At 42.2% G+C, this 26749-nt stretch overlaps 1 protein-coding gene across 4 annotated transcripts in view; it reads right to left on the reverse strand.

Annotated features, from left to right (window-relative positions):
• The window catches only part of ARHGEF12 (Rho guanine nucleotide exchange factor 12), a 250615-nt gene that overhangs the window by 80256 nt on the left and 143610 nt on the right, over window positions 1-26749 (reverse strand). For all 4 annotated transcript variants that reach the window (XM_008150189.3, XM_028158388.2, XM_028158387.2 and 1 more), the window contains 7 exons: window positions 8949-9041; window positions 6879-6989; window positions 6463-6561; window positions 1658-1700; window positions 1275-1380; window positions 805-942; window positions 273-305 (listed from right to left, as the gene is read on the reverse strand). In XM_008150189.3, the coding sequence (XP_008148411.2) occupies window positions 273-305; window positions 805-942; window positions 1275-1380; window positions 1658-1700; window positions 6463-6561; window positions 6879-6989; window positions 8949-9041 (623 nt within the window). The remainder of the gene's footprint in view (window positions 1-272; window positions 306-804; window positions 943-1274; window positions 1381-1657; window positions 1701-6462; window positions 6562-6878; window positions 6990-8948; window positions 9042-26749) is intronic.

The raw sequence follows: 26749 nt of genomic DNA on the forward strand, positions 1-26749 counted from the left end.
AAGGAGGGTGGGTAAAATAAAGATAACAACTGACTTCCAAAACCTCGGTGATGGAATTCTTAGAGTTCATTCATCACATAGAAAAGAAGGAATTACCAGGAAAGGATTCTATCTCAAAACACTAGAATATTAATCAAATAAAATATAAGCCACCAGAAGGAGACGGTCTACATTTTTTAAGTTAAAAGAAATAATATATAATTCAGGACTGACAAAAAAGAAAAGAGTTTATTTTTTATTTCCTTAAAATTCTAGAATAAAAGTTGTATTACCTCTTATCTTCTTCTATAGCTTGAGCAGTCATCCTAAAAATAAAAACGTTTACAAATAAAATATTAAAGTTTAAGAAAAGAGTTGCTATTAAACCCAGATGCTTGAAACAGCAGAACAGAGCCTCAGGGACTGTAATTCTAAGAAAAACCCCTCTATCCTCAAAGGAGCTGCATGCTTCTCACTCATGTCCTGTCATCAACTATAAACGTTTTATAGCAAGAAATGTGATTTCCAAACCTCTGAATTTAAACCAATGAAAGCATTTAACCTGTTCTTCATCAGCTAGAAATTTTATAGTTACTCATTTTGCTAATACCCAGAAAAAGAAACTCAAGAACTTTATTTAAAATAAATTATCAGCAAAAATTATAAAGTATCAGCAAAAAAAGTAAGTAAAACATTCAGTTTATCAAGCACCATGACGAAGTAAGTAGCCCCGCCCCCCTGGCCCGGCCCCCCTTCAGGATGTGCTCAGAGTGTGCCGTCTCTCAGCACAATAAAGGGCATTTCTACGTCACGTCTGTTACTTACAACACTTCTTCAATTTTGGCAACAATCTGTTCTGCGCATGCCCGCTCCTTCTCCAAGGTGACCCGGTCCTTGTCTCTCTCGACGTCAAGTTTGGTCAGTTCGCTTTCAGCCAAGGTCAGCCCCATGCTCCTTTTCTGCCTACAGGGAACAGGAGGCGTTGCCTGAAGTAGCTCAGAGGAGAGTATCTCCCTCACCCGTTTGCACAGCCGCGAGTTCCCACAACAGGCCTGGTCAGGGTTTTCTATCAGCACACACGTCCGCTAGGATGGCAGAGGAAGACCTTCCAGGCACTCACTCAACAGAGCACAGACCAACGGGGAAGTCACATGGCGTGGGAACCATGAACTCTCAATATCCACACACTTTGACTCCAGATGCTCATTATGCTTTAGTAACAGAGACAGAGACCAGATGCTAAGCCAAGGATTTCATCTATAACCTTCCAGCTACGTCTCTATCCCCACGCTTACCGGAAATCCTCCAAGTGCCTCTGGATCTCAGGGTGGACTCGTTCTTGCATAGTGTGAATATAGTGGCGATGGAGATCCTCAGGAATCAGCTCAGGTCTTCTTTTTTCTGAAAAGAGAAAAAGGGAAACATTTACTTGATCTAAAGGTATAATCTGTGCATTATCACTGGCAACGTACCAATGTGACTGGGGTAAACTTGTCTTGGAGTAAGACAAAGAGTTCTTCAACTTAATTCATGTATTTCATCTCATGATTCAGATTTCATTTACCCTCCAATGCGATGACCTACTAGTCACCACATGACACATAACACCTTTACAAATGAGCTGAGCTGCGTAACTATAGAGATATAATTCTCCAGGATATAGATGCTCCAAACTTACCTAGATCTACTGATATTTCATCAGGAACAGAAACTTTCAAGTGCTAAAACAGAAATGCAAAGAAAAAGTGAGACAGCACTCAGGACTTTTCAAGATGCATACAAGTGCCCGCATAAAGTAAGTTAATGGAGCCTGGACACCTCTTTTCACAAGCACAACTATGCACGAGCTCACTTACTGTGCGCCCCCACCCACTGTCACAGCTCTGGTGTGTTCTACTGTTTCCCCTGGCAGAGGAGCCCTTTCCACAGATGACGCTCTAAAGGAATTCCCTACAACATTTCCTCAATGACTAAATGCTCCCATGCCTTACTTGTTCTTCCTGGCTTTACTGCAGCTTTCGGGAATGAATGAATCCCGACTTTGACTTTCTAAAATCTGGTTAATCTACATCATTTGAATTAATATAGGTAAAAACTAAACTATGTGCATGTATTATTATATGGAAAATTCACTCATATGTAACTACTAGAGGCCGATGCATGCAATTTGTGCAAGAGTAGGCCTTCCTTCCCCCGGCTGCCGGCACCAGCTTCCCTCCGGCCATCAGCAGGCACCCAGGACCCGGGCTTCCCTCTGGCTGCTGGCAGGCACCCGGGACCCAGGCTTCCCTCACAGCCCCAGCTTCATACAGAAGATCGTCTGGAAGGATGTCGGGAAGGACGTCTAGTCTAATTAGCATATTATGCTTTTATTATTACAATTTTTATTTACTGTATTTGAGATACTCCCACTACAGACCATGACATTTCCAGTCCCTTTCCTTAAAGAACCCTCACAATAGTCACACTCCCAATGAGAGAGTTAGTGGATGTCATTTCTGAGGATTTGGAGTCTTAAATATCCAGCAACCATCTGTAGCATTTACACTACTGAACTAATTAAAGTAACTGTGTTTTGAATCCGGAGGTACCAAGATGGTGGCATAGTTAAACAACTAATCTGCTGCCTCACACAACAATTTCAAAAATACAACTAAAAGACAAAAAAGTCTACCACCCAGAACCACGGGAAAGCTGGCTGAGTGGAAGATTTACAACTAAGAAGAGCAAGGAATACAATCGCTGAAAAGCTGAGGTACGGAGGCACGCGAATCGGGGCCGGCGGCGGGCGGCTGGGTGCGCGGCTTTTCTTCAACCCGCAGGGAGACAAGCACCCGATCACTCTGAAATCCAGTTTCTGGGGACACTCGGGGGACCCAGGCACCTACGGGGAGAAGCTGGACTCTCGGCCATCGGGTCGGAAAGTGAGAGTGACTTTTTTGCAGAGGTGCGCCCAGCAATCATTGTTTACTGCGCTGGAGCGCAGGGCGCAGGAACTTGGAAAAGTGGAAAGGCAGAGACAGCTGACGGCAGCCAACGCTGTTGGCCATGCCCCAGCCTAGTGACGCCCTGAGACCCCGCCCAGCCCTGAGACCCCGCCCCGCACATTCTACAAACCCGCCCAGGCTCCACTCAGAGGCTTTTGCATATAAATGGCCTGTTCTGGGGCAGCTCAACCAAATTAACTGCAGCTCCAGTCAGACTGCTCCAAAACCACCCAAGCAAAGGAGGAGAAAACTAGCCCTTGCTGTAGCTCCTGCTTGGGGGACACACAGTACACAAGGGTACACCAAGAGTGTCCACCTCAAGTAACTGGGAGGCTGACCCGTTGAACCAATAGGACACCTTGTACACAAAACTACCCTACCAACTTAGGGAAGCAGAGAATATGAGAAGGCAAGGAAACAGATCACAAACCAAAGAAATGGAGGAGAACAAGCGACTGGACATAGAGTTCAAAACCACGGTTATAAGGTTTTTCAAGAATTTCATGGAAAAGGCCGATAAATTCAATGAGGACCAACTAGAAATTAAACATACACTGACTGAGATAAAAAATATTATACAGAGACCCAAAAGCAGACTAGAGGATTGCAAGAATCAACTCAAAGATTTGGAATACAAAGAGGCCAAGGACACTCCTCCAGAGAAGCATGAAGAGAAGAGAATTCAGAAAGTTGAAGATAGTGTAAGGAGCCTCTGGGACAACTTCAAGCGAACCAACATCAGAATTATGGGGGTACCAGAAGAAGAGAGAGAGCAAGATGCTGAAAACCTATTTGAAGAAATAATGAACGAAAACTTCCCCCACCTGATGAAAGAAATAGACTTACAAGTCCAGGAAGCGCACAGAACCCCAAACAAAAGAAATCCAAAGAGGACCACACCAAGACACATCATAATTAAAATGCCAAGAGCAAAAGACAAAGAGAGAATCTTACAAGCAGCAAGAGAAAAATAGTTAGTTACCTACAAGGGAGCTCCCATACGATTACCAGCTAATTTCTCAACAGAAACCATGCAGGCCAGACGGGAGTGGCAAGAAATATTCAAAGTGATGAATAGCAGGAACCTACAACCAAGACTACTCTACCCAGCAAAGTTATCATTCAGAATTGAAGCGCAGATAAAGAGCTTCACAGATAAGAAAAAGCTAAAGGAGTTCATCACCACCAAACCAGTATTATATGAAATGCTGAAAGGTATTCTTTAAAAAGAGGAAAAAGAAGAAGAAAGATAAAAATTATGAACAACACATATCTATCAACAAGTGAATCTAAAAGTCAAGTGAATTAAAAATCTGAGGAACAGAATAAACTGGTGAACTTAATAGAATCAGGCATAGAATGGGAGTGGATTGATAATTCTCAGGGGGAAAGGGGTGTCTGTGTGGGGAGTATGGGAAGAGACTGGACAAAAATCATACACCTATGGATAAGGACAGCAGGGGGGGGAGGTAAGGGCAGAGGGGGGGTAGGAACTGGGTGGTGGGGAGATATGTGGGGAAAAAGGAGAAACAATTGTAATCTGAACAATAAAGATTCATAAAAAAAACAACAAAAAAAATGAATAAAAAAAATAAAGTAACTGTGTTTTAGTTCTGTATAGCTAGGATTTCTCCCATAATAATTGCAGTTTCTGGTCCCGCTATTAATTTAGAAATGTGTTTTCCTTCCCATCAATTTGGGAAATATCTTAAAAGTAAATTTTTTTTTTTGCAGTTACAGTAAATATCATAAACTCTGTATACTGACTTTGTATTGTACACCTACTTAAGTCGTATACTTCCAGAATTTAAACAATTCCTACGAGATCTGAAGTTTTATATTTAAAAATAAGTCACTGCTAAAAATTATGAGATCGCTAATATTCATTTGAAGGACAGGGAAGTGGATTTCAAAGCTTTCTCTTTAACTGATGTTGCCATGCTGCAGCTCAAATCAACTTTCCTAAAAGTATTTCTAGCACAAATGCAAAAAAGTAAATAAATGTTCATTTATACATGTGGATACTTATATGAAAAAAATATCACCTGTGTGTCAAAAATAATTAGCAAGTTAATCAAGGTTCTTACATTTTAATGTTAATAAACTTATATAGATCAGTAACAAAATATAAAGTTTTAACTTAGCATGGAGCTCTATATGTGAAATTCAAATACACTTCAATATGCTGTCATTTCTTAATAAATATGATGCGTAATATATTAAACAATGGCAGTAAAATCAGAAGCCTAACATTCATTCAAAAAATATGAGTGACCACTCTGTGCTGTGATCTACTAATATTGGGGGAACAGAGTGAACAGACAGGATAAAAACATCTTCCCTGACAAAGCTCACATTCAGGGTAGAGTAAGAATACAAGCAAACAAAGTAAGTTAATAAAACAGAAGTTCTGTGGACAAAAACAATAGGAGAGACAGCAGCATAAAGTGAAAGGGGTTACATTTTAAGTGAGCTGGTCCGGGAAGGCCTCACTAGTGGTGATTGTAGTCAGCAGTGTGCGGGCAACTGTGTAAAGGAACGGAGAAAGGGGAGCTGGAGAAAGGATAGCGTGTTTACTGCTTTCAGATGGAAGAACTACCGAGGTCTGCAGCGGACAAAAAGGGCCGCACAGAAAGCAGAACTGTGGTGCAGGCAGAAAGCGCTGCGCGTACAGCAGCGTCTCTGCAGAGGAAGCCATGCACGAGGTGTGGCGGAGGAGAGGACTATCTGCAGAAGTTCTCTTCTGTAGACTACTTCAAATTTCTCAAGCAAAAGCCAGGTCATCAGCTGAGAAAAGGACAGGAGAGGAAGGGATAGGCGCTCTAGGAGAAAGCAAGTATGACACAGTCATAGGAGAGAGAGAACCAGGGACACGGAGTGACTGATTACCCAGGGAGCATTCGGGCCACTTCTCCTTTCCTGAGAGCAAAGCGAATAATAAAACTCTTAGGAAACACTATTGCCATTTACTATCATTTATGTAAGTAAGATAGTTTTCACCACTTTTTAGTTAAACTTGTACCTAAAAACTTCAAAGAGACCAAGCGGAGTTCAAGTATGCAAGTGTTACCTTTTGGATCCTGACATATAAATGCATATCTTTGTGTTCTCTTTTTATTCCCTCATCCTAATCATACACATGTGACAATAGATATGACTACAACTAATTTAGAAATGATAAAAAAAAAAAGACAAGAGTAATCAATAACTGACAGATGTCACAAAGCACAATAAAGTCCAAAAATATGGAGGGAGGCAACCGATCAATGTTTCTTTCTCTCTCTCTCTCTCTCTCTCTCTCTCTCTCTCTCTCTCTCTACTCTCCTCTCTCTCTCTCTCTCATTCTCTCTCTCCCCCCACACCATCCCTAAAATCAATTTTTAAAATAATAAAAAAAAGTGAAAGAAAAAAGTCAAATGGGAGGGAAGACTGGAAGTAGGAGGCCGATAACTCAATGTACTAGAGCCAAAAGTTTACTAGTAACTTGGCAACTTACTGCAGATCGATCCAGGAAGAACTGATGGAACTCAAGGAAGATACGACGAGTCTCCTTGGAATTGGTCTGTTTATAAAGGTCTGAATAGAGATAACAGAGCTGTAGTAAAGAAGAAAATGAAGAAGATAAGTGAGAAATCTTGAAAAATATAATCTGTTATATTCTCATAGTGTATGAATGTTTGGAACAGGCAAGTCACCATAAACAATGTACCAGAACAAAGGAAACAGTAATAGTTAAAACATTCAACAAAGTGCTTAAAAAAATAAATAACATTTTAAGTATCTTTCATGTCTATCCTTATATGTTTAGAAAACTGAAAAAAGTGTTTCCACTTATTTCACAGAAGTGAAAAGTTTTATGGTTTATTAATCAATGTAAAAACTTTGAATGTGCTAAATTGTAAAATATATTACCAATGTCGCAGGGTCAAACTGTGAAACTACATGGTGTAAAAAAACAGCCAAGTGAGCAGGGCGGGATTTCAGCAGTTCAATGCTCTGGAAACAGCTGCACTGCCCATTGATCTAGAAAAGGAAACAATTACACATCAGTGACTCCAACACACGAGCTCACGTGAGCTCAACTAAGCAGAACTATCAAAATCTACTTAGATCTACCGTAACAAATTCAAGATTGGAGAACTTTCACTAGAATTTACTAGCAACACAGGCTATGGAATCTTTTCCTCTGGCACGAGCACTTTCAGGGGAGAGGCTGGGAGGAAGGCCATCCTGGGAGAATGCAGGTTAGGAGATAATTACCAAGGAGCTGAGGCATCTCGGAGTCAGCACACACCTACCTCTCAGCATCCTGCAAATGTCCTGGAAGACTCTGCCTAATAAGAAACCAGCTCTTTTCCTTTTCTTTTGAACTAATCACAGAAATGGTGGTAGAAAATAAAGTTGTATCACTTTAAGTAACACTGGCCTATAATAAATGTATATATTCCTTACCGTACAGAAAATAGCAATCATTAAAATGAAGGTAACTAAAATCACAACTTTCATATAATTTTACATGTAAATAAATTACGGTGAGACTAAAGTTAATCTAAGAAATAGTCCCAATCCCATACAATCTCTCTTAGAAAACACAAGAGGAGGCCGACACCATCGTGGGCTCAGCCCACCTGCTTTTCCAGATGACCTAATAAGTCCACAATTCTTATTAAAAAAAGAAAGAAAATACAAGAGGCAGTAACACTTGCTGCCTCCTGTACGCCCCCCACTGGGGATCGAGCCTGCATCCTGGGCATGTGCTGTGACAGGGAATCGAACCCTGACCTCCTGGTTCACAGGTCATGCTCAACCACTGAGCCATACTGGCTGGGCTGAGGTAGCACTTCTTATTCATCCTAGGCAGCCAGCAATACCCAACTACTAAAACCAAACAAATTACAACAACAACAACAACAACAAAAACTACACAATAATATCCCCCATAAACACAGACACAAAAATCCTCAGCAAAATAATGGCAAATTGAATCAGCTACGTCTAAAAAGGAAAATGCATTAGTGCCAATTAGGGTTTATCCTGGAATGCAGAGCTGGCTCAACAGGCTAATATCAATCCATATTAGGAGACTAATATAATCATCTCACTCGTTCAATAACATTCAATATCCATTCATGATAAAAACTCTCAGCAGACTAGGAATAGAAGGAAACTTCCTTAATCTGTAATGAAAAGTGTTTGTGAAAAGCCTACAGCTAACTTGATTACAGTGTCTGATGGAAGACTAATCGTTATTATTATTATTTAGTAATAATGCCAAGACGTGCTGCCCACCACTCCAGTTCAACCGCATTACTGGAGTCAATCAGTCCAGTGAAGGCAACAACAAGAAATAAAAGATAAACAGATTGGAAACAAAAAGGCTGTCTCTAGTCACAGACACCATGGCTGCCTATGGAGAAAATCACAAATTTGTTGTTGTTGTTAACCCTCACCCGAGGATATCTTTTTCCAGTGCTTTTTTAAAGAGAGTGGAAGGGAGGTGGGGGGGAGAGAGAGAGAAACATTGATGTGAGAGACACATCGGTTGGTTGCCTCCCACATGTGCCCTGGGGTGCGGGATCAAACCTGCAACAGAGGTTGCCCTTGACCAGGACTTGAAGCCGCAACCATTTGGTTTGTGGGCCGATGCTCTACCCACTGAGCCACATTGGCCAGGGCGCCAAAAGAGCTATTTTAAAAAGCTCCTGGAAACACCGAGCCAATCATATTCCTATATACCATCAATAAACAATTGGGATGTGCAATAAAAAGAAAAACAACCTTTACAATAACACCTCCCCCTCCTAAAATGAAGTACTTAGGATTTTAAAAGCAAAGTCATTCTTATTGATTAAAGCTAAAATAAGCAACTAACCCACTAGTTAACCAGTTAATTTTAGTTAATGTCCAAAAAGTGTTCATTTTTACAATAATCAAGTATCTCAGAAAATTAATGTGTTTTTTTTTAGAAAAAAATATGATCACCTGTTCATGTTCAGTACCAAAATCATCATCCTCTGCTCCAATAATGTGAGGTGCTGTGTGGGTCGCAGGGCTCCCGATAAGTGACTGAGTGTCCTGGTGATATTCAGAGAAAAGAAACAAAAAAATTACCTGTCATCAAATTCAGAGAAGGAATAAAGATGTGGTTTACCGAACAGGTGTGACTTCTTTTTATTTGTTTTCTTTATGTACTTTCCTCTCAAAAGAGTGGTTCTCCAGTTTTCAAGGCCATGAACCACAGCAGCAAACAAACTACAACAGTATTTGGGGGTGAGGGGCACAATTCTCCTGGAGATAATAGACATTCTTTGCTCACTACACCCCTGGTTATCTGATTTCAATCACTCTCAGGATACTTCATTTATTACTTCATACATGTCTAGACCTTGTTACAGAAAAAATAAAATTAGCTTATATAAATTGTTAAATATTAAGAAGTTATATTTTAAATTTGTGAGTGAAGACATCAGGGCAAAGGAAACATCAGAGTAGAAATGATAATACAAAATTTGCAGATGTTAATACAAAGATTTCTATTAATGTCACATATTGAAAACTGTCGCTAACCCTTACTTTTTCATTTTTCATTAATTTTCCTAAGTGCACAGAGCAGCTCTTCCAGCCCTGCACTGTGGTATTTTGGACAGTAATGCTGTGTGGGAGCCGTGCTGTGCACTGTAAAGTGTGTACCAGCATCCTTCCCTCTGCACACCTATGGGTGCCAGGAATAGCCTCCCCGCCACGACAATCAGAAATGTTTCTAGATATTATCGAGTGTCCCAGGGATAGGATCATTCCTGGCTGAAAATCACAGGCACAATGAAAATTTAAATTTAAAGCCATCACATAAAACACTGCTACAGAAACAAAAATGACAAAATTACAAAAATAAATTACAGATATTACTCCAGGAAACAGAACATCCCTTTGTCAATTCACTGTGTAAAATTCAGCATGAAATAGGCAGTGTAGAGGCCCAGCGACCATTACGACAGAACAACCAGAATGACAGGTCGCTATGACGCGCACTGACCACCAGGGGGCAGATGCTCATCACAGGAGCTGCCCCCTGGTGGTCAGTGTGCACCCACAGCAGGAGCGGCACTCAGCCAGAAGCCGGGCTCACGGCTGGGGAGCGCAGCGGTGGTAGCGGGAGCCGCTCCAGCCTCGGTGGCAGTGCCAAGGAGTGGTGAGCCAAGCGGTAAGGAGTGGTGAGCCAAGCGGTAAGGAGTGGTGAGCCAAGCGGTAAGGAGTGGTGAGCCAAGCGGTAAGGAGTGGTGAGCCAAGCGGTAAGGAGTGAGCAGGTGGGTGGTTAGGAACAAGGGTCCTGGATTGCAAGAGGGATGTCCCTTGAGGGGTCCCAGATTGCGAGAGGGCGCAGGCCGGGCTGAGGAACGCCCCCCCTCCCCCCGCAATGCACAAATTTCGTGTATCAGGCCTCTAGTTAATGGATAATGTAAAACATCTGGGATGTTTAAAGACCACAGATATTAAATTCAAAGACACCAGAGTATGAAGAGAAGTAACAATTTCGGAAGAAATAGAAACGAACAAAGTTGGCTTAAATCTGACAGCAGCTGAGCAAAAAGAGTGGGGCTATAAAGTTTTGGGAGTCATCTGCAAAGTAGTAGTCATTGAAACAAGCTACAAATTAAGTAAGTCCCATGTCACTGCAGTTTTTCCCCCTAAGCGCTGGGACAAAGCGTTGGGACAACGCTTAGTATTTGCATCTGCTAAACTGGAGCAACACAACGTGCACCTCGCTCCGCGCTGAGGAGGGGACGGAGCAGACACCTCGCTGTGGACCACCACAAAGCGAGGACTGCGCCCACTCCGCCCTGAGCCGGGGTCTCGCTGCGGGGGCAACACGGAGTAACCCAGCGCGCGCCCCACTCGGGTCACAGGGGGGCTCTGACCGCGACCCAGAGCAACCCGCACCTGCTTCTCCCCGGGGTGCCTGGAGGAACCAGCACACGCCTCACTCTGGGACACAGGAGAGCACTGCCAGGGCGACCCGGAGCAAGTGGGTGTCCCCAGCCAGGGGCCACAGGACTGCGCTGCAAGTGCGCTGGCAAAGGGACCTAGGGTGCCACCCTGCCCCAGGCGCCGGGGCTGCTCAGAGAAACGCACGCCAGAGGGCTCTGGGCCCGCCAGAGGGCTGTGCACGTGCTCCCGCCGCCCTGAGCCCCTGAGGCAGACAGCTGAGGGACCGGGTCTGTGGGCGAGCGGGCTACAACGCAGCAGAGACCACCAAGGCTGAGACCCCAGGCAGACCCAGCCCCTGGGCTAACGATGTCCAGACGGCTGCCCCGAGAGGGTCTGCAACCTCTCAACCCCAAGCAGGGTGCCCAGGGCCAGAAAGAGACAGCAAAAATGGGGAGACAAAGACACAACCCCCCAAGGAAAGAAAAGGATGAATCGCTACAGGGAAGCACGGGACCTGGTGGGAAGATCTGTCAGGAGGATTCTCTGAAAGGTCGGGGCCTCTGGAGGGACCTTGCCGAAGGCGGCAGCCTCTGCCTTGACTTTTCCAAACAAGTCCGAGCCCCGGGTGTCTGGCTAGAATCTCTGTGTTTAGTCTTCAAACCCGACCTTGTAGGAGCACGAGCCCTCTCAGGGACGCTCACCTGCCGACTGCATCTAGAGGCTAATTTCAGTTCAGGCTGTTGTGACAATAAAAGCCAAGGGAGGCAGGTGAACAGGGTACTTGGCGGCGACAGCCAAGCAGTGCCTTAGCCTCTCTCAGAACGTGCGTGCGTGAGAGTCATCACGCATCCGTCGCTCAGGGTTGGAGAGTCAGCCCCTGCAAAGTGGTGCCCCTGTGTGAGTACCAAGGAACGCAACGGAATGCAGCGGGCCCTCGAAAACGAAGAGTAAGAAGATGAAAGTAACTGTGCAGTAAGTCATTGGAGCCCACTTGGGATTTCCAAGTTCCAAGGAATTGTTTCTCAGCTAAGGAATTCACTCTCTCTGTTATACTTCTTAAGGATGTATGTTTTCCATTGGAAAAATAAGCCTATTTCTGAAAGCAAGGAAAAAAAGGTTTTTCCTGTATTTGCCTAGGACGCAAAGGTTTTATATATATTAAAATAATTGTTATATTAATCAGGAAATTGAATACTTTAATGAATAGATTACTTAACACTCTTTAATAATAATATATAATGTATTTGATTACATTCCCAGGGTTTAAATTTTAAGATTTGCTTTCTCTCCTTATGAAGAAAAATTTTATACTTAAGGTATATGGGAAGCTCTGTCAAATAAGGAAATAAAATTTATATTCTCTCTCTCTCTCTCTCTCTCTCTCTCCTATATATATATATATATATATATATATATTATATATTAAATAGATTCTAATATGCTTTCATTTATAACCAAGTGTTATAAGTTATAATATTGTATAATATTGTGCTTTGTAAGAAGGACAAGATTCCAAGTCATTTATATTACTCTATAAAGTATCTAAATTTATAGAAATACTAGCAAGAAAAATCAGGAGCAAAGAAATTTCAGTATAGGACTAAATGAACTAAAAATAATTATAGTTTTAGTAATTTTTGTTCTAATGCAATACACTTGTTTGCATGAATCCAATAAGAATCTGATTTCTTCGTAGCAGGACATGAGTCAGTTTCCAATTGTGGTTTTATTAACCAAAACTTGGCTGGAATGCCACGTCTGAGAGAGACGTGCCCGGACTCTGGATGTCACTGGAAAGCTCTAAGGAATGAAGAGTGACTTTGAAGCCGATATGCCCCTGAGATAAACAGTCTGGTCCCTTGATTGGTCACGTGGTTCATGGCAGTCTTTCCAGGTGAGGAACGAAGTTTGCTTTCCTGGGAGATGGCATGAAAGAAACCTCAAGACATCTATGGGGACCTCAACTTTAGGAATGCACCCCAATTCTGTAGATATTGCAGGCAAAGCCTGATGGCAACTGTGTGGCTTGGCTTTTTAGCTCTGGGAATACACTTTCTCATGAGATCCCAGCAAAGCACTTTTTTTAAAAAAAAATAGCTTATGTAATCAACTGTTATTCTTTTTTTTTTAAAACATATTTTATTGATTTTTTACAGAGAGGAAGAGAGATAGAGAGCCAGAAACATCGATGAGAGAGAAACATCGATCAGCCGCCTCCTGCACACCTCCCACTGGGGATGTGCCCGCAACCCAGGCACATGCCCTTGACCGGAATCGAACCCGGGACCCCTGAGTCCGCAGGCCGACGCTCTATCCACTGAGCCAAACCGGTCTTGGCTCAACTGTTATTCTTATTGTGTTCATGCAAACAATCAGGTCAAATTATAACTAGACTTAATAAGGATGATTTTAGGGAGAACAAATGTTTCAACAGGAAATTATTAGAAACTGTTCTAACGTTTGCTCAATAAAACTAAATTTTATAACACAGTTTGTCTCCACTAGATTACAAGCCTTACTTGTAACTAGGGAATACCACCTCTAGGTACCATTGCCACCTCCTTCTGTGCCTAGGCCTCATCGTCCACCTGACAGAGAGCAAGTATCTCTCGGCTCTGAGAGAAACCTCTGCCCCGCCTCAGCACGAGGCAGCTACAGAAGAAACACGGTGTCCCCTTTCCCTGAAAGAATTCAGAGCCAAGACCCTTGAGGGGGATGTGGTAGGCAGTTAGACAGGCATAAGCAAGGACGATAGGCCAACTAGAGGAGAGATAGACATACTTCTCACCACTCCAACTGCTCTGAAGCTAGGCATAGAGGAACCTGTGTAGAACTAAGCTTTAATCATAACCAATTAGAAGGAATTTATAGTTTTCGTATAATAGAAGGTATAAAGATAAAGGAAACAGAAAGTGAAGTAGACAAACTGAAAGGGTATGTGTAAGTTACAGAAGAGTTATAAAAGGTATATATAAATTTTAAAAGGTATGTATAAGTTACAGAGGGTCTGTACAATTAAAGGAGAACTAAAGTTGAGGAGGTAAAATTGTGAAAAGAGATGTAAAAAAAGGAATATAACAGGAAGAGAGGAAATGAGAGTACGAATACTTAAGAATAATTGTGAAAGTTGTAAGAATGTTTATAAAGGTCCCAAAAGGTTTATAAAGAGAAATCTTAAAAGGAATTGTAAGTATACTAAATAATAAATCTAATAAAGAGAGCACCTGAATTAATTTGAAAAGTAATCATACTGTTTTAAACTAGAGGCCCGCTGCACAAAGATTTGTGCTAGAACAGGCCTTCCTTCACCTGGCTGATGGCACCCGTCTTCCTCCGGCACCCAGGAGCCAGGCCTTCGCTACGGCTCGAGTCTTGGCTCTGACCAGCCGGGGAACCTGCAGTCTGCTCCCAGCCAGCCGGAAGTGTGCAGCCTTCACTCCCGGCCCGAGCGCCACGAGCGAAGACTGCAAGCTCCCTGCACCGCCCCCCGCCGCTCGGTGTGAACATCCACTGCATTCCCATGGCGACGAGGCGCAAGTTCCCGCCCCGCAGCCGGGGAACCTGCAGTCTTCGCTCACGGCGCCCGGGCTGGGAGCTTGCAGTCTTCGCTCCTGGAGCTCCTTCTGCCCCTGCCCTCCGCCTCATAACAGGCGTGCCACCCTGCCCAGGCACTATACGCCTGTGTATGCAAATTAACCTTCCATCTCTGTTGGGTTAATTTGCATATTCACTCCTGATTGGCTGGTAGGTGTCACAGAGGTACAGTCAATTTGCATCTTTCTCTTTTATTAGTGTAGATCTTAGAACACATATCCTTATATGTGAATAGGGGGTTAAGTTTTCCCTAAAGTTGTCTTTTCAAAGCCTATGCGAAGTTATTAGAGAGGTAATTCAGCTATGAATCCAGCAAACACAACCAGTAAGCATGGTCAGACTGACCCACCAGAAATCAACATCAACTCGCCAACATCATCTCATCGCCTGACAATAGCTATGTCTACAGACCCCAGGCCTGCACGTAGCTACATCCCGCACCCTTGCCCCTTCCCTTTTATCATCCTGTTCCCTATATCTTGCTAGAAGGAAAGATTTAATGCTTGTAAGCACCCTGTCTTCTTAATTAAACTAACCACTGGTGTCATTGTAATTCTCTATTTTTTTCAGTCTACAAAATCAGAAATTGAGCAGTAAATGTGCTTCGCAGACCCCAACCTTCCAAAGCAGAAAGTTCACCATCTCCCTCTGTCCTCTACAGCCAAGAAAACAAAAGGGGAGAGATGCGGGAGAGCACTGGACTTGGTTGGAATGTCTATAAGGAGGATTATTTGAAAGGTCGGGGGCCTCTGAGGGGACCTTGCTGAAGGTGGCAGCCCCTACCTCGACTTTTCCAAACAAGTCCAATCCCCCGGGGCTAGATTGGACTAGAATTTGGCTAGAATCTCTATATTTAGTCTTTAAAGACCTGACCTTATAGAAGCATATATTTTCTCAAGGATGCTCACCTGCTGATTGTATCGAGAGGTTACTTTTAGTTCAAGCTGTTATGACAATAAAAGCCAAGGGAGGAAGATGAACAGGGCTCCTTGGCAGCAATAGCCAAGTAGTGTCTTAACCTCTCTTTCACAGAAACATGTGTCAGAGCAATCTGTTCATCCATCGCTCTGGGTCTACAGGTCAGCCCTGGTAAATCACCAGAAAAGGAACTAAATAAAACGGAAGCATGCAATATGTCAGAAAAATAATTCTGAGAAAAGGTCACACAATTCATAAACTGAATTGAGGAGAAAAATCAACAACTTATGTAAGAATCAAGAGGAAATGCAAAATTGTATAGATACAATAAAAAACACAATGGAAGGTTTCAACAGTAGACTAGAAGAAGCGGAGGACTGCATTAGTGAGTTAGAAGATATGACAAGGCAGAAAAACACACACAATCTAAAAGGTTTATAAAGAGAAATTGGAAAAAAATTAGAAAGCAGGAGGAGAGCCTAAGGGAGCTTTACAAAAACATGAAACGAAGTAACATATGTATAATAGGGGCACTAGAAAGACAAAAAGGAGCAAGGATTAGAAAACCTATTTGAAGAAATATGACAGAAAACTTCTCTGATTTTGGGAAGAAACAGTCACACAAGCACAAAGAATCCCAAACAAGATAAACCCCAAAAGACCCACACCAAAACATGTCCTAAATACAATGGCAAACATTAATGACAAAGAAAGAATCTTAAAAAGAAGAAAAAACAAGATAGCGGCATAGGTAAACACGTAAACTGCTGCCTGGCACAACAATTTCAAAACTACAACTAAAAGACAGAACGGACATCATCCAGAACCACAGGAAAGCTGGCTGAGTGGAAATTCTACAAATAGAAGGAAAGAGAAAAGCACACCGAGACTCAGAGGAGCTGCAAAAGGCTGAGGTATGGAGACATGCACGCAGAGAGGAAGGGCAGCTGAGTGCCTGGCTGGCTTTCTCAAGCGGGAGGGAGAAGGAAGCTCCCGACTACACTGAACCCCAGTTCCAACTGCACTGAACCCCAGTTCTGGGCGAGACCCTGAGGACCCAGACTCATACGGGGAGAATCTGGACTGTCAGGAAAAGAAAAAGCACACAGAAACTTGGTAGCCGCGAGAGGCAGAGGTCTGGAGGCGCATGAGAGTGCGCACATAGAGGACTGACTGCTGAGTGTGCCGCTGGCTTTCTCTAGCAGGACAGAGACAGAGGCTCCCGGCTGCGCTGAACTACAGTTCCGGGCGAGAATCTGGGAATCCAGATTCAGTGGAGAAGAAAATGGACTGTCTGATGGCGGGCAAGACTCAAGGGCGGCTTTCTCTCAGAGGTGCTTGCAGCGATTACCGAAGGACACTAAGACCCAGGGGCCTCATAGGGCAGGGCTGATGGGAAGCCAAGGCTGTCTACTCAGCCCTGAGACTCTGCCCCATCCAAGCTGAGCACAAAGGCTTTTGCAATTTTGCAAGTGTTGTCTCATAAGGCCATCTCCAGCACAGAAGTTCTCCTGGCGTGGACACAGCTGATCCTCACAGCCAATTGGCCTGGAGGTCAATTCCTCCCAGTGATACCAACAACAATCAAGACTTAAATACCACAAGGCTGTACACATAGTCCATAAAGGGGTGCACCAAGAATGTCCACCTCTAATAACTGGGGAGGCTGAGCCACTGGGCCATATGGGACACCTACCACACAAAGCTACTCTACCAACTCAGGGAAGGAGAGAAAATGTGGTGACAAAGAAATAGATCACAAACGAAAAAAAAGGAGGAAAGCAAATGACTGGATATAGAGTTCAAAACCACGGTTATAAGGTTTTTCAAGAATTTCCTAGAAAAGGCTGATAAATTTAGCAAGACCCTTGAGGATATGAAAAAGGACCAACTAAAAATTAAACATACGCTGACTGAAATAAAAAATATCATACAGAGACCTAACAGCAGACTAGAGGAACGCAAGAATCAAGTCAAAGATCTGAAATACAAAGAAGCAAAAAAAAAAACAAAAAAAAAAAACAACGGAAAAGCAGAAAGAAAAAAGAATCCAAAAATTTGAAGACAGTGTAAGGAGCCTCTGGGACAGCTTCAAGCATACCAACATCAGAATTATGGGGGTGCCAGAAGAAGAGAGAGAGCAAGATACTGAAAACCTATTTGAAGAAATAATGACAGAAAACTTCCCCCACCTGGTGAAAGAAATAAGACTTACAAGTCCAGGAGGTGCACAGAACCCCAAACAAAAGGAATTTAAAGAGGACCACACCAAGACACATCATAACTAAAATGCCAAGAGCAAAAGACAAAGAGAGAATATTAAAAGCAACAAGAGGAAAACAGTTAGTTACCTACAAGGGAGGACCCATACGACTGTCAGCTGATTTCTCAACAGAAACTATGCAGGCCAGAAGACAGTGGCAAGAAATATTCAAAGTGATGAATAGCAAGAACCTACAACCAAGATTACTCTACCCAGCAAAGCTATCATTCAGAATGGAAGGTCAGATAAAGAGCTTCACAGACAAGAAAAAGCTAAAGGAGTTCATCACCACCAAACCAGTATTATATGATATGCTGAAAGGTATTCTTTAAGAAGAGGAAGAAAAAGGTAAAGATAAAAATTATGAACAACAAATACATGTCAATCAACAAGGGAATCTAAAAACCAATGGAATAAAAAATCTGATGAACAGAATAAACTGGTGAATATAATAGAATCAGGGGCATAGAAAGGGAGTGGACTGACAATTCTCAGGGGAAAAGGGGTGTGGGGGGGTGCGGGAAGAGACTGGACAAAAATCATACACCTATGGATGAGGAAAGTGGCGAGGAGGTAAGGGCAGAGGGTAGGGTGGGAACCGGGTGGATGGGAGGTAGTGGGGGAAAAAGAGGAACAATTGTAATAATCTGAACATTAAAGATTTATTAAATTTTTAAAAAAAAAGAATCTTAAAGAATGCAAGAGAGAAACAAAGTTACCTCCAAAAGGTCTCCCATTAGATTATCAAATGATTTCTCGGGAGAAGGAGAAAATGGCGACGGAATAGAGTCCGGTTTGGAGTCTGTTCCTGGGGCGGAGAGTCGGAGCAGCAGAGGCTCGCAGAGGGAGTGTATGTGGGCAAGCCAAGGGACAGCTAAACTCCAGGAGAAGGCAGGGGAGTGCTGGGCAGTGTTCCTCTGACCGCGCAGCACCCACAGGGGCTGGGTCCCCTCCCGGAGCTGCGGGCTCACCGGGCGCCTCGCCATCTTGCAAGGAAAGGAGGATTTTAGTGGAAACCTGACTTTCTGCGACAACTGCAAACACTGAACTGCTGGGAGCACCAGACCACCGGTCCCCTATCAGCGCAAACATTCGGATTCAAAGAAACTCTTCACTGCACCACGGAAAGGTCAGATTTCGCCTGAAATAAGGTGCGGTTTCTAATCCCCGCGGTGGGTGAGGGAAGCGCTGGGTGAGGGAAGCGCGGCAGCCGCAGGACCGGCAGGAGCCGGGAGGTCTGTGCCTAGAAAAATCAGCGGCAGTTGGAACTGCCGTGATCCGTGAATGAGGAGGGGGGTCTTCTGAGCTGCTAACAGAAGTGACCTCTTGAAAGCAACTCATTTTAATCTGACGAGGAGGGTCAGACTAAGAATTTTCAAAGGAGTGCAGGCTCCTTAGTCTGGCGCACAGACCCACGGTCCGCACAACTGGGCTCTTTCCGACTCTGATTGCTAAGCCCAACACATAGAAAAACCCAGGTGGAAACCCTGAAAGACTGCAGGGGCAAGGTGTTTTTTCGGAACCTGGGGACCAGAGCTGCGTGTGACCATCAGAGAGGCAGCTCTGAGACGCACACCTCCACAAGCTCTGAGGCGCACACCTCCACAAACCAGTAGTGAGTGCCATAGAGGGGAAAAAAAAAAAAAAAAAAGAGCTAGAGAGGCCCGGAAGTCAATTCAGAAACACTGCCACCCAGGGGCTGAAACGCTAATTGTCTCTGGTGTAATAAAAAATAAATACGAGAAATTAAGACACGGCTGGCTTAAAAAGCAGGACTGGCTTCCAACACTGAGGAGCCCTGGAATGAAGCTGAACTGAAATACCGCCCAGACTGGGAAAAAGGCGTACCAAACAGAATAATAGAGGAAGTGAATGACAGACGCTACTGCACATTTTAGTCTTCCTATTTTTTAATTTTCAATTCTTTTTTCAATTTTTTAAATTTTTTATTCTCATATTTTTTATTTTCATTTTTTGCATCTTTTACTTAAGAAACTAATTTTTTTTTCTTTTTCCTCACTCGATTTTCACCTTTTTAATTATTACATTTTTATTTTCAATCAGCACTATTATTACTATTATTTTACTTTTTTTTTTTTAATGTCATTTGATTTTCTCTTTCTTTTATTTTTGGATTAGTGTCCTACATTCGATTTGCATCTTTCCCTTACAATCGCTTTACCCTATCTCAAAGCTAACATTATGCCATCACTCTCCTCCTAACCTTTCCCCTTTGGTCCCCAGTTTATCTTAACCCTTTCTGGCTTTAGATTTTCCCTACTTTTTCAGTTTACTCCCTGCTAAAACTTCACCCTACTTATATATCTAATTCCCAACCCCCTGCTCCAAATCCATACAAACCTCTCTCTACGCTACCTTAAAAAAATTATTTTTCTCTCGGGCCTTTTGTTGTTGTTTGCTTGAATGTTGATTAGATTGAATTTTTATGCTTTTTTATGAGATTGTTTTGATTATTCTTTTTGTTGGTTTGGTTGGTTCTTTTGTTTGCTTTGTTTTTGTTTGTTTTTTACTTTTGTTTTCCCTTGCCTCACTTGATATTAGCTGCTGTTGCAGTTTGTTTTAATCTCCAGGCTCGTGTTGCTGGAATTTGCTGGGAATAGTGGTTGTTCTAGTGGAGTTTACTCCCCATATATATAGTTTGTTCCCCTTTTCTCTCTTAGGATCATTCTTGTCTCTCTTACTTTTTTTTTCTTTTCTTTTACTTTTCTGTTATTTCTTTTTCTTTTCTTTCTTTCTGCTCTTTTCCCAAGTTCAGATTCACACTCTTTGTTGTTTTTTTTTTTCGTTGTTGTTCTTTCTTTTTACTCTCCCTCTTCCACTCCTATTCCCTAATTTGTCTTTCTCTGGTGGTTACCTTTATTGGAGGTTATTAATATCGTGAATACAATTCTGTTCAGTGCTTTGTCTGTTGTGCCTGGTTGTGTTGTATTTTATACCTTTAAATCAACGCCAGAGAGAGAAATCTATATAACCAGACATCCGGAGAAGAGAGACCATGAGGAGACAAAGAAACAGCCCCCACAGGAAAGAGAAGCAGGCATCACCAGAAAAGGAAGTAAACGATTTAGAGGCAAACAACCTATCAGAGAAAGAATTCAGAGAAATGGTCATAAAGTGGCTGAAAAGGATGGAAGACAAATTCGACAATATGAGTAAGAACCAAGAAGAAATGAAGAAGAACCAAGAAGAAATGAAAAATGACATCGCTGCTGTAAAGAACTCAATAGAAAGCATCAAGAGTAGACTAGATGAAGCAGAGGACCGCATAAGTGAGCTAGAAGACAAGATGGAAAAAAATACCCAATTACAACAGCTTCTAGAAACAAAAATTAGAAAGATTGAGGAGAGCGTAAGGGAACTTCGGGACAATACAAAACAAAACAACATCAGGATAATAGGGGTGCCAGAAGGAAAGGAAACTGAGCAAGGAATAGAAAACCTGTTTGAAGAAATAATAACAGAAAACTTCCCTGATATAGGGAAGAAAAAACCCACACAAATCCAAGAAGCTCACAGAGTTCCAAGCAAAATGAACCCCAAAAGACCGACGCCAAGGCACATTATAGTTAAGTTGGCAAACACCAACGACAAAGTAAGAATCTTACAAGCGGCCAGAGAGAGACAGACAGTTGCATACAAAGGAACCCCCATCAGACTAGCAACAGATTTCTCAACAGAAACTCATCAGGCCAGAAGGGAATGGAATGAAATATACCAAGTCATGCAAAGGAAGGGTCTAAATCCAAGAATACTGTACCCAGCAAGGCTATCAATCAAAATTGAAGGTGAAATCAAGAGCTTCACAGACAAAAAAGGACTAATGGAGTTTATCACCACCAAACCAGCAATGAAAGAAATGCTAAAGGGTCTGCTGTAAAAAAAAAAAAAAAATAAAGAAATAGGAAGCAAAGAAGGTACACAGGGGTATAGAATAAAAATGGCGTCAAATAAGTACCTATCAATAATAACTTTAAATGTAAATGGATTGAATGCCCCAATCAAAAGACACAGGGTAACAGACTGGATAAGAAAACAAAACCCAGATATCTGCTGTCTACAGGAAACCCACCTCAAAAAAAAGGATGCATACAGACTGAGAGTAAAGGGATGGAAAAAGGTTTTCCAGGCAAATGGAAATGAAAAAAAAGCTGGGGTTGCAATACTTATATCTGACAAATTAGATCTCAAAGTGAAGGACATAACAAGAGATAATGAAGGCCACTTCATAATACTAAAGGGAGAAATCCAACAAGAAGAAATAACTCTGGTAAACATATATGCACCCAATACAGGAGCACCAAGATACATTAAAAAACTCCTGGAAGATATCAAAGGAGAGATTGACAGTAATACAATCATAGTAGGAGACTTCAATACCCCACTATCACCATTGGACAAATCCTCTAAACAAAAAATCAGCAAAGAAACATCAATCCTAAATGACTCACTAGAACAGATGGAATTAATCGACATCTTCAGAACATTTCACCCCAAAGCCACAGAATATACATTCTTCTCAAGTGCACATGGGTCATTTTCAAAGATAGACCATATGTTAGGACATAGGCAAAGTCTCTCCAAATTCAAGAAGATAGAAATCATATCAAGTATCTTCTCAGATCACAGTGGCATAAAACTGGAAATCAACTACAATAAAAACAACCCAAAGAAATCAAACACTTGGAGACTAAACAGCATGCTATTAAACCATGACTGGGTTACCAAAGACATCAAGGAAGAAATAAAAAACATCATGGCAACAAACGACAATGAAAACACAACAATCCAAAATCTATGGGACACAGCGAAAGCAGTCCTGAGAGGGAAGTTCATAGCTCTACAAGCCTACTGCAAAAAACAAGAAACAATGGTAATAAATTACCTAACCCAACAACTCAAAGAGTTAGAGAGAGAGCAACAAGATAAACCCAGTGTAAGCAGAAGGAAAGAAATAATAAAGATCAGAGCGGAGATAAACGACATAGAGACCAAAGAAACAATACAAAAGATCAACAAAACCAAGAGCTGGTTCTTTGAAAGGATAAACAAGATTGATGGACCTCTAGCCAGGCTCACCAAGAAGCAAAGAGAGAGGACCCAAATAAACAAAATCAGGAATGAAAGAGGTGAAATAACAACAGATCCCGACGAAATACAAAGGATTGTTACAAAATACTACGAACAACTCTACTCCAACAAACTGGACAACCTAGAGGAAATTGACATATTCCTAGAAAAATACAACCTTCCAAAACTCAATCAGGAAGATTCTAAACAGCTCAACATGCCAGTAACTATGGAAGAAATTGAAGCAGTCATCAAAAAGCTTCCGGCAAACAAAAGCCCGGGGCCAGATGGCTTCACAGGAGAGTTTTATCAAACTTTCAAGGAAGAACTAAAACCTATCCTCCTCAGACTATTCCAAAAAATTCAAGAGGAAGGAACACTTCCAGGCTCCTTCTATGAAGCCAGCATCACCCTAATACCAAAACCAGATAAAGACAACTCAATGAAAGAGAATTACAGGCCAATATCCCTCATGAACATTGATGCCAAAATCCTCAACAAAATTCTAGCAAATCGGCTCCAGCAGTACATCAGAAAGATCATACACCATGACCAAGTAGGATTTATTCCAGGAATGCAAGGATGGTACAATATCCGCAAATCAATAAACGTGATACATCACATAAACAAATTGAGAGATAAAAATCACATAGTCATATCAATAGATGCAGAAAAAGCATTTGACAAAATCCAACACCCTTTCTTGATAAAAACTCTCAACAAGGTGGGAATAGAAGGCTCATACCTCAACATAATAAAAGCTATTTATGATAAACCCACAGCAAACATCATACTCAATGGGCAAAAACTAAAACCATTTCCCCTAAGAACAGGAACAAGACAGGGATGCCCACTCTCACCACTCCTGTTTGACATAGTACTGGAAGTATTAGCTATTGCAATTAGGCAAGAAGAAGAAATAAGAGGCATCCAAATTGGAAAAGAAGAAGTGAAGCTGTCCTTATTTGCAGATGACATGATATTGTACATAAAAAACCCAAAAGATTCCATCAAAAAACTAATAGACTTAATAAATGAATTCGGCAATGTAGCGGGATACAAAATTAACGCCAAGAAATCTATGGCTTTTCTATACACCAATAATGAACTTACAGAAAGAGAGACTAAAAAAGCAATCCCATTTACCATCGCACCAAAAAAATTAAGATACCTAGGAATAAACTTAACTAAGGAGGTAAAAGACCTATACGCAGAAAACTACAGGACACTGAAAAAAGAGATAGAGGAAGACGTAAACAGATGGAAGAACATACCATGTTCCTGGATTGGTAGAATCAACATCATTAAAATGTCCATACTACCCAAAGCAATCTACAGATTCAATGCACTCCCCATCAAAATACCAACAGCATATTTCACAGACCTAGAAAGAACTCTCCAAAAATTCATCTGGAATAAAAAAAGACCCCGACTAGCCTCAGCAATCCTCAGAAAGAAGAATAAAGTAGGTGGGATCTCAATACCAGATTTCAAGCTGTATTACAAAGCCACTGTTCTCAAAACAGCCTGGTACTGGCACAAGAACAGACATATTGATCAATGGAACAGAATAGAGAACCCAGATATCGACCCAAACCACTATGCTCAATTAATATTTGACAAAGGAGGCAAGAACATACAATGGAGTCAAGACAGTCTCTTCAATAAATGGTGTTGGGAAAACTGGACAGATACATGCAAAAAAATGAAACTAGATCACCAACTTACACCATACACAAAAATAAACTCAAAATGGATACAGGACTTAAACATAAGACGGGAAACCATAAAAATACTAGAGGAATCCACAGGCAACAAAATCTCAGACATATGCCACAAGAACTTCTTCACCTTCACTGCCCCTAGGGCAATGGAAGCTAAAGAGAAAATTAACAAATGGGACTACATCAAAATAAAAAGCTTTTTTACAGCAAAAGAAACCATCAAAAAAACAACAAGAAAGCCCACTGCATGGGAAAACATATTTGCAAATGCTATCACTGATAAAGGTTTAATCTCCAACATCTATAGGCAGCTTATGCAACTTAATAAGAGGAAGATAAATGATCCAATAAAAAAATGGGCAACAGACCTAAACAGAATATTTTCAAAAGAAGACAGAAGGAAGGCCAAGAGACACATGAAAACATGTTCAAAGTCACTTATCATCCGAGAGATGCAAATCAAAACAACAATGAGGTACCATCTCACACCTGTCAGAATGGCTATCATCAACAAATCAACAAACAACAAGTGTTGGCGAGGATGCGGAGAAAAAGGAACCCTCGTGCACTGCTGGTGGGAATGCAGACTGGTGCAGCCACTGTGGAGAACAGTATGGAGTTTCCTCAAAAAACTGAAAATGGAACTCCCATTTGACCCAGTAATCCCACTCCTGGGAATATATCCGAAGAAACTAGAAACACCAATCAGAAAGGATATATGCACCACTATGTTCATAGCAGCACAATTTACAATAGCTAAGATTTGGAAACAGTCTAGGTGCCCATCAGCAGATGACTGGATCGGAAAACTGTGGTACATCTACACAATGGAATACTATGCTGCCATAAAAAAGAAGGAATTCTCATCATTTGCAGCAACCTGGATGGAATTGGAGAACATTATGCTAAGTGAAATAAGCCAGTCAATGAAGGAACAATACCACATGATCTCACTCATTTAGGGATAGTAAAGAACATTATAAAGTGGTGAACAAAAAGATAGATACAGAGACAGTAAAGCATCAAACAGACTTTCAAATTACAGGGGGAAAGTTTGGGAAAGGTGGGGGAGTTATGAAATCAAACGAAGGACTTGTATGCATGCATATAAGCATAAACAATGGATGCAAAACTCTGGGGGGGGAGGGCATGTGTGGGTGTGGGGTGGGGGGGTAATAGTAAGATATGTACACATATAATACCTCAATAAAAAAAAAATAAAAAAAAAAAAAAAAAAAAGATTTCTCAACCAGAAACACATCAGGACAGAAGGGAATGAAATGAAGTATAAAAAGTGATGCAAAGCAAGGGACTGAATCCAAGAATACTCTATCCAGCAAGGCTATCATGCAAAATTGAAGGGGAAATCAGGAGCTTCGCAGACAAAAAAAAGGCTAAGGGAGTTTATCACTAGCAAGCCAGCAATGCAAGAAATGCTAAAGGAACTGTTGTAAAAAGAGATAGAAAGGAGAGGAAGAAAAAAATGGCAGCGGAATAGATAGCCGTGTCCCGAGCCTTGTCCCAGAGCAGATAGAAAGAACAGCTGAGGGTCACACGGGGAGTATTTGTTGGTGAGTTAAGGGACAGCTATACCCCAGGAGAAGGTGGGGGACTGTCGGACAGACGGGGCTCTCCTGACCGGGCAGCCTCCAATGCTCCTGGGTTCCCTCCCGGAACCACAGGCTCGAACGCGGAGACCGCGCCCTCTTGAAGGGGAAAGTGGATGTTATCAGAAGCCTGAAAATCTACAACTGCGGCACCCACCGAACAGCTGCGAACCCCAGAACACCGGTCCCCAATTGGCGCAAACACGCGGATTCAGAGGAGTTCTACACTCCACCACGGAAAGGTCAGATTTCGCCTGGGAGAAGGTGGGGTCTCTGATCCCAGCAGGAGAGAGAAACATGTGCACTGCGGGAGCTGGAGGACCAGGGAAGTCTGTGCCTAGAAAAGTCCGTGGCTGTTGGGGCTGGTGTGATCCGTGAATGTGGAAGGGGGTCCTCAGAGCTGCTAACAGAAGGGATCTCTAAAAAGCAACCCACTTTGATCTGACACAAAAGGACAGCCTAAAAAATTTTAAAAGTGTACCGGCTGCTTAGACCCAAGGGGGAAAGGGGACTGCGCAGACTTGTGTGCAGCCCCGGAGTTCGCACACTTGTGCTTTTTCCTCTTCAAATCCTTGCTTCTGATTACTAACCCCAATACATAGGATCACCCAGTTGGGGACACCCTGGGAGACTGCAGGGGAAAGTTGTTTTTCTGGAACCTGG

The sequence above is a fragment of the Eptesicus fuscus genome, chromosome 13 (assembly GCF_027574615.1).
Source record: "Eptesicus fuscus isolate TK198812 chromosome 13, DD_ASM_mEF_20220401, whole genome shotgun sequence".
Classification (NCBI taxonomy): domain Eukaryota; kingdom Metazoa; phylum Chordata; class Mammalia; order Chiroptera; family Vespertilionidae; genus Eptesicus; species Eptesicus fuscus.